This window comes from Phyllostomus discolor, chromosome 5 (genome assembly GCF_004126475.2).
Source record: "Phyllostomus discolor isolate MPI-MPIP mPhyDis1 chromosome 5, mPhyDis1.pri.v3, whole genome shotgun sequence".
Lineage (NCBI taxonomy): Eukaryota > Metazoa > Chordata > Mammalia > Chiroptera > Phyllostomidae > Phyllostomus > Phyllostomus discolor.
Window position 1 is genome coordinate 117,401,458 of NC_040907.2, and position 11,458 is coordinate 117,412,915.

The following is an 11,458-nucleotide window of genomic DNA, read 5'->3' on the forward strand; positions in this document are numbered from 1 at the left end:
AGGTAGTGCCTTGAATGTTTCTGGTACTGCGATGGGAAGTTGCTCATTAAGCAAGATCTGACTTATGTTTTACTAAAATCATCCTGGCTTCAAAGACTGAGAAGGATAGACTGGGAAAGGTCAAGGGCAGAAGACGACCAGTTAACAGGCTACTGTAATAATCTAAGCAAAAGATAATTGTAGCTTGGGCTACATTCAAGTGGGTGAGTTCTGTTTTTATTTTAAATGGAAAGCCAACAGACCAGATTGAGGATGAAAAAAAAATAGAGTACAGGATGAAACCAAGAGTTTTGACCTGAGCAAATAGAAGAAGGGAGCAATACTGGTTCAGGGAGCATATCAGGGATTCCAGTTGGATAAATTAAGTTTTAAGATGTCCATTGGTAATCCAAGCATATGTCAAACAGGCAGTCAATTTAAGAAAATCTTAGTTAAAAATATAAATCTGAAGTCACCAGTATATAGATGATATTTGAATGACTATAGATATAAAATAATTTTTTTAAATGTTCAAATCTTTGAATTTTGTTGACACTGGAGCTGTTTCAAAATATGTGTTGTCAGTAACAGGGGTACAGTCTGGGGCAGGTATGACACTTGGAGGGCCTGACTGCAAAGTTCAGTAAAGCAAAGACATGATCACATGACACAGCTGTGTTTTCACTGCCTAGTCTCCAAAAATAAATAAATAAATAAATAAATAACACAGGAGGAAAATATTTCATCAGTTCAGTTATTTATTTTAAATCCTTATTGAGTTAATTTTATCCTATAACTAGTTCAAATTTCCACATGACTAAGGAATTTTCATAGCCATCAGAACAGAACTTCAGCTGGAGAGTCCCTGCAGACACCTCCGTCCACAGCCCCTCAAATCTTGGTTTAATCCATACGGTTATCATCTTTAGGTGAGAGCTCTTCTAGATGACCGTGTTTTTGGATTGCAGCTTTGAGAGAAGCATCATCAGAATTATCCACCCTCTGATAACATAAGGAGATATGGAGCCAGAATGCATTTCGGGAGTACTTCATGTTGAAAAGCCTACTAATTTACTTCTTGTGGAGTTTTGACATTCTAGCCAGCCTGGCCAGATGAGTCGGAAGAAGGAATCTCTTGAGGCATTCCTGGGATCATATTAGAAGTACCACACAGGCATTCCTGCTTCCAGGACTCCTTTTCAAGGAGTTTTATGTTCTCCTACATGAATATGGTCTTCTTTGTGGAACTAGCTACTGATATCAGTGGCTAAAGAGAAAACAAAAAAAGCAAAAAAGTCACTAGCAGACAGTAAAACACACTTAGTATGGCAAGAACATAATATTGCCATTTTCATGCTCAAGACTAAGAACAAAATGGAAACAGACTTGTTCTAGCAAAGCATAAAAGAAAACTTTGAAATGGGGCTATAGAGGAAGTTCAGAGTGAGGATTTAAACTCAAGCACAGCAACCATTCTCTCTCTCTGTCATGTGGCTTGGAAGGGAGTAGAAGAGACATGAAGAGGGGATTATATAGCACCCATTGTTCTCTCCCTCTCTCTCTCTCTCTCTCTCTCTCTCTTTCTCTCTCTCTCTCATGCACACTCTGCTTTTGGCCATGCGGGGAGTAGTGGTGAAAGAAGAGACATACTATCTGTAGTAAGGGATTTTTGCCATAGGGCTTGGAAGAGAGAAATAAGCAGCTATGTAGTTTACAGTGAGGAAGTAGGCCACGTGGCCTGGACTAATAAGAAAGGAGATGCTGTTGCTGTGATAGAGCCTGCTCTAGCTGACTCCGGAGCTGCAAAGGACTTCCTTGCAAGATCCCATCCTGCTACACCTGGATTTTACCTGGACTTTTAAGACCTGTGCCTTTCCTGAGTTTCACCACAATCCAGGGTAACATGGCACATGATTTCTGAACTACTATACAAAAGCTAATAGCAATGTACTCCAGATACTGCAGTACAGATAAGAACATAGGAGCCCTGGCTGGCATAGCTCAGTGGATTGAGCGCTGGCTGGGAACCAAAGTGTCCCAGGTTCGATTCCCAGCCAGGGTACATTCCTGGGTTGCAGGCCATAACCCCCAGCAACCGCACATTGATGTTTCTCTCTCTCTCTCTCTCTCTCTCTCCCCCCTCCCTCCCTCCCTTCCCTCTCTAAAAAATAAATAAAATAAAATCTAAAAAAAAAAAGAACACAGGAAACTTTTGGGGATGTTTTCGGCTAGTGGCCTGGTAGGGAGCACGGGAAGTGCTGGGTCTCATGGGAAAGGAGGGTTCTGAGCTGAGGAGCTCTGAGCACCCCCAGGGTTGGAATGTTATAAAGAAAGACCTGCTCCTTCCAGCATTAATTGTTGGGTCATTCACCAAGGCGCTGCAAGGATGGGCCCCGGTCTGCTTGGTGATAAGACTACTGTCTAACAATAGTATAAAATAATTTTTGTTTGATTTATTTATGAAACATCCAGACTTTTAAAAAATCTATTAATTGTTTATGAGTAAAACTGAGCATATCCACATAAATGTAAGTAAGCTTAATACTTTCATGTTTTCATCAAAGTGGGCTTTGAAAACTAGCAAAAGCTTGTTAATTGTATAAGACTGTATTAAAGTTTTTAATACATGGATGTAGTGATAGTTACAAAAATGTCATATTTCAAGCTCAGTAAGTCAATTTCCTATCTGGGCATCATGTACTTTGTAGAAACACAGAATGACACATTTTCCAGAAGATTGTGGCAGAAATTATGGAGACAAAAGATATGCTTATCAGACAAATAAACACTCAGTTATTTCCAACTATTCTAAGTTATTCATTTATGGCCACTGTTACAGGGGTGGTATCTGTGGCTTTATACATAAATAAATAAAATAATATATCTGAAGTATATAATGATAACCATATTTGGTTTTTGAAAAACACTGAATAATTTGCCGTGGCTGGTGTGGCTCAGTGGATTGAATGCTGGCCTGAGAACTGAAAGGCCACCAGTTTGATTCCCAGTCAGGGTACATGCCTGCGTTGTGGGCCAGGTCCCTGGTTGGGGGTGTGCAAAAGGCAACTGATACATCTATCAGTTGCCTCGTCCATTGATGTTCCTTTCCCTCTCTTTCTCTCTCCCTTCCCCTCTCTTTAAAAATAAATAAAATCTTTAAAAAAACATGGAATAATTTTTGAAAAGGGCTCAAAGGATCCTGTATAAAAATATATTTGCTCCAGAGTTCTGGCCAAGATGGAGGTGTAGGTAGAAATCCTTCACTTCCTTGCACAACCAAAAGGAGGATAACAACCAATCTAAAATCAACAAACAACCCAAAGCACCAGAAAATCAAACTGCATGGAACTCTGACAACCAAGGAATTAAAGAAAGAATCATGAGAGTCAACTCAGAAAAACTGCAGCGACTTGGCAGACTGTGGGGATGTCTATGGTGGGGGTTTCTCCCAGTCTCCCAGGAGAGTTCATTGAAAGCTGCGCTACAGATGAGCAGGCGAGCTGCACTGTTCCCTCTCTGGGCCCTCCCACACAGGCAGCACCACAGCACAGCAAAGAGGGTTGCTCTGCCTGGTGAATACCTAAGGCCCTGCCCCCTTACAACCTATCAGCTGCATCAAGACAGAAAAATAGGGCCCAAATGAAAGAACAGAGCATAACCTCAGAAAGACAACTAAGCGAGGAGGAGATCACCAATCTATCTGATGGAGAATTTAAAGCCCTGGTAATCAAAATGCTCAGAGAACTGATTGAGCTTGGTTGAAAAATGAAAGATACCCAAAATGAAATAAAGCAAAATATTCAGGGAACCAACAGTGACAGGAAGGAAACTAGGACTCAAAGCAATTATTTGGAACAAAAGGAAGAAATAAATATCCAACCAGATCAGAATGAAGAAACAAGAATCCAAAACAATGAAGAGAGGCTGAGGAATCTCTGGCACAACCTGAAACATTCCAACCTCTGAATTATAGGGGTGGCAGAAGGAGAAGAACAAGAGCAAGATATTGAAAACTTATTTGAACAAATAATGAAGGAAAACTTCCCCAATCTGGCAAAGGAAATAGACTTCCAGGAAGTCCAGGAAGCCCAGAGAGTCCCGAAGAAGTTGGATCCAAAGAAGAACACACCAAGGCACATCATCATTAAGTTACCCAAGATTAAAGACAAAGAGAAAACCCTAAATGAAGCAAGGACAAAGGAAAAAGTTACCTCCAAAGGGGTGCCAATTAGGATATCAGCTGATTTCTCAAAAGAAACCTTGCAGGCAAGAAAGGGCTGGAAAGAAGTATTTGAAGTCATGAAACGCAAGGACCTACACCCAAGATTACTCTATCCAGCAAAACTTGCATCTAGAATGGAAGGGCAGATAAAGTACTTCCCAGATAAGGTCAAGTTAAAGGAGTTCATCATCACCAAGCCCTTATTATATGAAATATTAAAGGAATTTAGCTAAAAAAAAAGAAGATAAAAAATATGAACAGTAAAATAACAACAAACTCACAACTATCAATGACTGAACCCAAGAAAAACAATGAAAACAAAAACTAAGCAAACAACCAGAATAGGAAGAGAATCAGAGAAATGGACATCACATGGAGGGATTTGGGGTGGGGGGGTGGGGGGAAAGGTACAGGGAAGAAGAAGCATAATTAGTAGGCATAAAATAGACTGGGAGACATAAAAAATGGTATAGGAAACAGAGGACTCCAAGAACTTATATGTACGACCCATGGACATGAACTAAGCCGGGGGAGGGCTGGAGGATTGGAGGGACAGGGTGGAGGCATGTAAAGGGGGAAAAATTGGGAGAACTGTAATAGCATAATCAACAAAAAATACTTTAAAAATGAAAAGCAGAATGAAATACTGTAGGAGAATGAATTGTCTCATTAAAAAATATTCACACAATTCTTTAAAAAGTTTTCCCCCCCAAACCCACAATTCTTTAGTTTTATCATAAAAGTTTATAAAACACATTTGAATGAAACATGAAAAAATAGCCATAACCACTAAACAAGTAGAATTAAATGTAAAACTTTCAAAATCTATTATCTAGATTATGTTATTCTAAATTGTGATACTAAAACTTTTTATTGCAAACATAATTTGAATATATGAAAGGCCTGGTGAATTTGGTTTGCCTTCAAGTTAACCTAATTTTCCATGTTTCTTTGTGTTGTTTTAACATGTATTCATTATGCTCTTCAGACTATACATGTGTCTATTTTTTTTAAAGAAAAACTACTAAAATTTTATAAAGCACTCTTTTCTCCAAACCTTCTCTGAAACCATGAAACTTGATGTGTGTTTTCTTTTAATAAAAGTATTTAAGTAATTATGAAAAAATATATATTTGTTCTAAGTGACATATTAGATCTTTTTAAATATGAATTTTTTAAACCAGTAACATCTAAAGTATTTCCTGAAATCTAAAATGGAATCACCTTTAAACATTTTCTTTTTTCATTGGCCATGATCTTATTGACATATAAACACAGAAAAAATGGAGGCTAATGGAGACCTCAACCCATTTTGCACTGTGGCCAGGATGATGACTGTGGATTTCCTGGTGTCCATCACTGGGATGTATGCACCCAAATGCTGAGTTCCTCCTCCCTACCTGGTGTCAACTTTTCACACTCTCGTTCAATCTGATACTCTTCTTGCTTCAGTATTTCTGTCATTTTGGTTTCCTTGAGGCTATTATCATATTCCTCCTTCAACTGGATCTTCTTCTGCCTGTTCTGGGGTAAAGTGACAGAGTTAAATCAGATTAGCCCTAGGGAAGCATGCACAAATAGGCCCTCTCTCCCTGGGATTGGCCTCAGGCCCTTCAGGTGTCCTGAGTCTGCTCTCGTAATGAGCTTTTAGGCTGTTAGTAGCTCGAAACTCACCAATTCATCAGTCATGTGAGTTTTATTCCTTCTTCAGCCAACCCCGCTTAAACTCCCCATGCTTCTAGGATTTCTGGGCCTAAGCCACTCTCACAAACTGAATAAACCAAAAAACTCCCCAGGCCAGCTCCAGAGTTCTGCCTTGGATCCCATATTACTGTGGAAAAGCTGGAAAGCCCTCCCCAAGCTGACCCGTGCACATACACACACCTCTTCTTTTGTTTTAGTGATTTTCCTGTAATGATACAGCCAGTGAGCCAGGTACTCTATGGGGTCACTGGGTCGAAACTTTGCCACCTCTGCCAGGGCCTGGGCAAGGCAATTTCCAAAGCATCTCTTCAAGTAATCAGTTTCCATCCTGTGGGCTTGGGACACATCAAAAGAGTCGCACTATTTTAGAAATCTAATTTGATTTTAAAAATAGACACATTCTAACCAATTTATGGGGGACTCAAGAGATAGAAATTTTTAGTTTTTGGTAATAGTCAGTAAGCTTAGCAGTTAATGCATGTAAAAAGCTATTTTCAGGAACTGAAAGTATGGCCCACCCTGACTCCAGGAGACCATGAGCAATTCAACCTTTGTGCTAAAGAAGAAACCATAAGCAATCAAGATGGTGTATGAGCCATTGTGCTCCAGGGAGAGACAACCTGATGCCCAGGATACAGATAAAGAATATCATCCAAGGATATAGGATCCAGATAGAAAACTGCTAGTCAACGGACAAAAGGATGTTAGGGACATTTGCCAGGCTGCAGCTTTCCTGAATTTCAAATCCCTTACCTACACTTTTTTCTCCTTATAAAAAAGGCTGGCTTGAAAGGAAATGTAAGATGGTCTGTTAGGGTATATAACCCACCATCTTCTCAGATCGCCAGCCATCTGAATAAAGCATCCATAAAGATTCAATCCCTGTCTCTGCTTATTGGTTCTGGTGGTGATAGGCAACATGAATGCCAGCTTTTCAGTTTCATAATTAGGATTCATCAGGATAAATATGAGAGGTTTCTGGATCCCACCTTTCTCCAAGAATCAATAAACACATACAAACCAGTAGCTCTTACACTCAAAGGGATTTTTTCCTAAAGCTCTCCTAGGTCAGACAATAGGTCCCAGAAGAGTTCAGGCCTAACAAGAACTTGGTAGATTGATGGTTAAGTGTGGCTGAAGCCTCCACTTACACGTCTAGGGCCATACCACCCTGAATGTTCCTGATCTCAGAAGCTTAGCAGGGTCAGGCCTGGTTAGTACTTGGATGGGAAGCCTCCACTTACCCACATATTTCTACTTTTGAGCACAAAGGAAATAACTGAGCAGACATGGGTCCAAAGAGGGGCTCTGAGTACCCAGAAAGCTATGCTGTTAAGAGATTGGAAGCAATAGTCATCTATGACATAGATGAGACAGTCTTCCTTATTTCATAAGGTAACACTGAGAAGCCCTGGGGATAATAGGGAGGGAAAATGCCAGGCATTATAGCTACTGCTGGTCAGAAATTCTGCCAGCACTTCACACAATATTCACTCTCCATTTTTTAAGCAAGAAGCTACTTTAGGTTGAGATGATGGCCCTGGATTCACTACTGATGAGAGTTCAAGAGCTGGAAGTACAGCCTGAGTTAGACCGCAAATAGGAGTAGTGCTGCAGTGCAGCAGCATGAACGCAGACTCTGGTATCAGACAGACCAAGTTCCAGTGTTGCTTCTGCCATTTATTAGCTGTGTGGTCTTCAGCAAGTCACCAGTCTCTGTGAGCCTTGGTTTTCTCATCTGTAAAACAGAATAACAAAGGTATGTGCTTCATAACTGTGAGGATTAAAGGAGACAATAAACATGTATAAAGCATTAAGCCTGGCATATAGTAGGTGTTTAATAAATATTTGCTATTACAGTGGAAGATCGTGATATGAAATGGCCTAGCCCCTGGCCTATTCCTGACTAACTCCATATTCCTGAAGTTCACGTGTTTTAACTCCAAAAGAGTTAATAATAAAGTGACTAATAAAGACTTAGATATAGTCTTAACATTTTCTGGAGGCATTATGCAGTTCAAGGAAGGAAAGATAAATAGATAGATACACAGATATTAATATATAAAAAATATATTATCTCATAGCTCTTCCCACTGCAAAGGCCAAGAAGCAAAAACACCTTAATAGCAATAAGCAGCACACTGAGCACACAGAATTTATCTTTAAATACCTGCAACTACTTAAAAGGAATCAGGGCTCCTTGGAGAAGTGGCCAATTCCAAGGTTGAGGTTGGAAAAGTCCAATAAACCTGAAGCATTTTGTTTTTCCAGGAAGAAACTGTTGAAAAATAAAATGGTTGAGGACACAGGAACTAGTTTGAAGGGGCCACTGCTGGCTGAATTTGGCGCAATTTAATTATCAAAATACATAATGACTGTAATAGATTATAACTAATTGAGTAAAACAAAATCCATGGGTCCATATAAAAACAAATAAGTGAATGAGAGAGATGGCAAGTAGAATGCCAACTAATAATGGAGTTTTTTTGAAAAAAATCACCATTTTATACCCATCATAGAGTAACTCAAGCCAGAATCATCAATGTATACTAAATTTCAGTGAATATTTGATAAGGAATAGGATATTTATATAGTCTCAAAGTTTCTCCCCACAAATTATATTAAGTCCAAAGGGAAATACAGAAAGTTTATGTGATAAAACCTGGCCAACATGACCTTCACCTAGTGATCAAAGTAAACATCATCAATAAGAGACAATGACATCACATGTCTTCTGATGTAATATGCTTCTTAGTGGGACATAATACATTTCTGTGGATACCTGCCCCCAGTGCAAAAATCTGATTTGAGGAAACACCAAACAAAGCCCAACTGAGTATAACTGACTTGAACTCTTAAAAATGCCAAGGTCATGAAAGGCAAAAAAAGATGAGGAACCATTCACATCAAAGGAGCCTAAACAGGTGTAACAGATATATGCAATACATGATCTTAGACTGGATCTGGACCAGAAAAAAAATTCTACAAAGGACATTGTTAGGAAAATTGGATAAACTGAGTGTGAATTGTAGATTATATGACAGAATGACATCGAGGTCAAATTCCTGGTTTTGGTAGTTGAAATGTGAGTAAGTAAGACAATGTCCTTGTTCTTAGGAAGTATACAGTGTGGTAGGGCTGAGTAGGAGCTCCCAAAGATGGCCAAATCCTAATACCTGGAACCTATGAAATATGTTATCTGGCAAGGATTTTGCAGATGTGATTAAAGAATTTGATTTGGGGAGGCTATCTGGATTATACAGGTAGACACAATGTAATCACAGGTTCCTTATAAGAGGGACACAGTAGGTCAGAGGAGATGTGATGATGGAAGCAGAGGGGAAAAAATGGTGATGTGATTCAGGACCATGAGCCAAGGAATGTGGGTAGCCTCTAGAAGCAGGAAGAGCAGGGAAATGCATTCTCCTCTAGAGCCTCAAGGAACCAGCTCTGCCAACAATTTGTTTTTAGCTCTATAAGACTCATATTGGATTTCTGACTTCAAAAACTATAAAAGGATAAATGTGTGTTTGAAGTCACTAAGGTTGGGGTATTTAGAATGAGTCACCCGAAGATGTGCCTCTGTGATACGTAGATTGTTTTGAGCTAAAGGCAACCAAGACCCTCAGTCTCAAGAGAAACTTCGGCGCCCTCCCCTCAACTACCTAGATGAATTTGAAGTAGAGGCTTTTCCAATAATAAGAGGTTGTCGGAGATAACATTTTAACCTTATGCCTAGGGCAGGGAAAAATTTTAAATACTGAACATGTTCTTCTTGGTGTCCTGCAATGACCTACCTCTCCTCTGAAGCCCCAAGGTGATCCTTAGCTCAGAATGTCATATAATACCTCATTTTCCCTTTATGTCTTTGAACCTCTCATGTATGTGGGGTCATGTGTGCAGGGTTCCCATACATATGTATGAAATTAAATTTGGTCATTTATTTTGTTAATCTGTCTCATGTCTAATGAACTATTAGACTAGCTGGAAGAACCTTAAGGGTAAAGTTTCTTCCTCCCCCTCAGGTGGAGGGTGGGAATGGGTGTGGAGCTCATCTCCACCTGCCAATCAATGTCCCACCTGAATCAGTGCACCAGGATAAATGACCTTCTACTCCCCTTCTACTCAAGGGTGGTCCATGATCAGCAGCACTGCATCAGCTGGGAGCTTGTTGAAATGAAGATTTTCAGGTCCCATCCCAGACCTACAGATTCAGTATACATTATAATAAAATCCCTAGCTAATTCAAAGTTACAAATTCACTTTGCCCTTATTATTGTAGAACTGCCCTTTCCAGAGCACAGAATCACTAATTTTGCATTCCCAGGAAGTCTCTCCACTCCCAGTCCTTGGTGGTTGATGAGGAGGAGGGAGATGGGCAAGTTGCCACACTGTGTAGTGTGTGGCAAACCCTTTCTGGACAAAGCATTTGCTCCAAATTGCACACTTTCAACAATGGTCTCAATGAAATACTGTCGATCTGACAGTTACCAAGGCTTGCTGCCAAGACAGTTGAGCCACAATAACAGAACCACAATGTGAAGCTTGGAGAGGGAGTGGGCAAAGGGATGCTTTCACAGCTCACTCCACACCAACTCAGGACACACTCACCAAGGGGGTAGAGCTATTTGGGGGGAGTTTCCCAGAGCTCCTGGGAAAGTCTGCTTACACTGGTGTTCCCTATTCATGACTCAGTAAAACAGGTCAATGAGCATGGAGAGTGTCTTTGTTCACACTCTATTCACAATGCTAGGAACACAGTAGATGCTCAGTAAATATTTCTTGACTTAATCAGCTAGGGCTCTAATGCTTGTGAGCCCAAGCAAGGGCACAAGCCCCTCCACCTGTTAGTGCTCAGTTTTGCACTTATCTCAGCCAACGTTTACTGAGGCTTCTGCCCAGCATTGCTCTGCACATGAATTAAAACAGAACATGGGAAATTCTAGCAGAGTATTGTGTACAAAACTAGGACAGAGAAGACTGCCTAGTTCCCAGGCTCTGGACTGGCTCGTGTTGGACAGCTTCCGGGAGGCGAGTGCACTTGAGCTGATTCTGAAAGGAGCCAAAGCAGAGGTCGCCCGCAAGTGCAAAGGTGCGAAGTCATGAAAATACAGGCCCATGGAGCCTGCAGCGATTGTCTCCTCTGGCCAGGTGTCATCCGTAGAGGGGGTGTTTTCATAGACAGGCAGCCCTGTTAGGTTCCACCCGATGAGCGCGCTGTCCCTTTACCTCTCCCATTGCGTGGGACCGCCCAGATCTTTCCTCTCTTCCGCAGCTCCTCCTCACAGCCTCCACGGTGCAAGTCTCTTCTGTAGTCTCACCACCCCTCCTCTTGGGCGCACGTTCTCACCTTCCTTCCCAAGCGCTCTCAGCTCACCCACCCGCTAGCCCCCTCCCCCCACTGCACGTTTTCCTTCTCACACCACCGCCCCACGCACTCGCTCACCTGAGGTTCGGTCGATTCGAGTTTGCTGAGTTCCCCCTACGCCCTCGAGGCGAGCTTTCTCGTTGCCTAGCGACGGGACGCGACGGGAGGCTACGGTTTACGCGTAC

The 11,458-nt window shown here is 41.1% G+C and overlaps 1 protein-coding gene across 4 annotated transcripts; it reads right to left on the bottom strand.

The window, feature by feature from the left end:
- Nucleotides 1-719: 719 nt before the first annotated feature.
- DYDC2 (DPY30 domain containing 2) lies at nucleotides 720-11,412 on the bottom strand. 4 transcript variants are annotated; one of them, XM_028513508.2, is made up of 5 exons: nucleotides 9,986-10,138; nucleotides 7,486-7,643; nucleotides 6,086-6,240; nucleotides 5,602-5,725; nucleotides 720-1,246 (listed from the first exon to the last, which is right to left on the bottom strand). In XM_028513508.2, the coding sequence occupies exons 2-5, from the start codon at nucleotides 7,583-7,585 to the stop codon at nucleotides 1,227-1,229; spliced, it is 399 nt and encodes a 132-aa protein (XP_028369309.2). In that variant the 5' UTR covers nucleotides 7,586-7,643; nucleotides 9,986-10,138; the 3' UTR covers nucleotides 720-1,226. The 4 variants fall into 4 exon arrangements, with proteins under 4 accessions (XP_028369309.2, XP_035882633.1, XP_035882635.1 ...); XM_036026740.1 differs by lacking the exons at nucleotides 720-1,246; nucleotides 9,986-10,138 and adding an exon at nucleotides 11,352-11,412 and having other exon boundaries at nucleotides 4,897-5,725; XM_036026742.1 differs by lacking the exon at nucleotides 720-1,246 and having other exon boundaries at nucleotides 4,897-5,725; nucleotides 7,400-7,643; nucleotides 9,986-10,151.
- Between the last annotated feature and the right edge of the window lie 46 nt (nucleotides 11,413-11,458).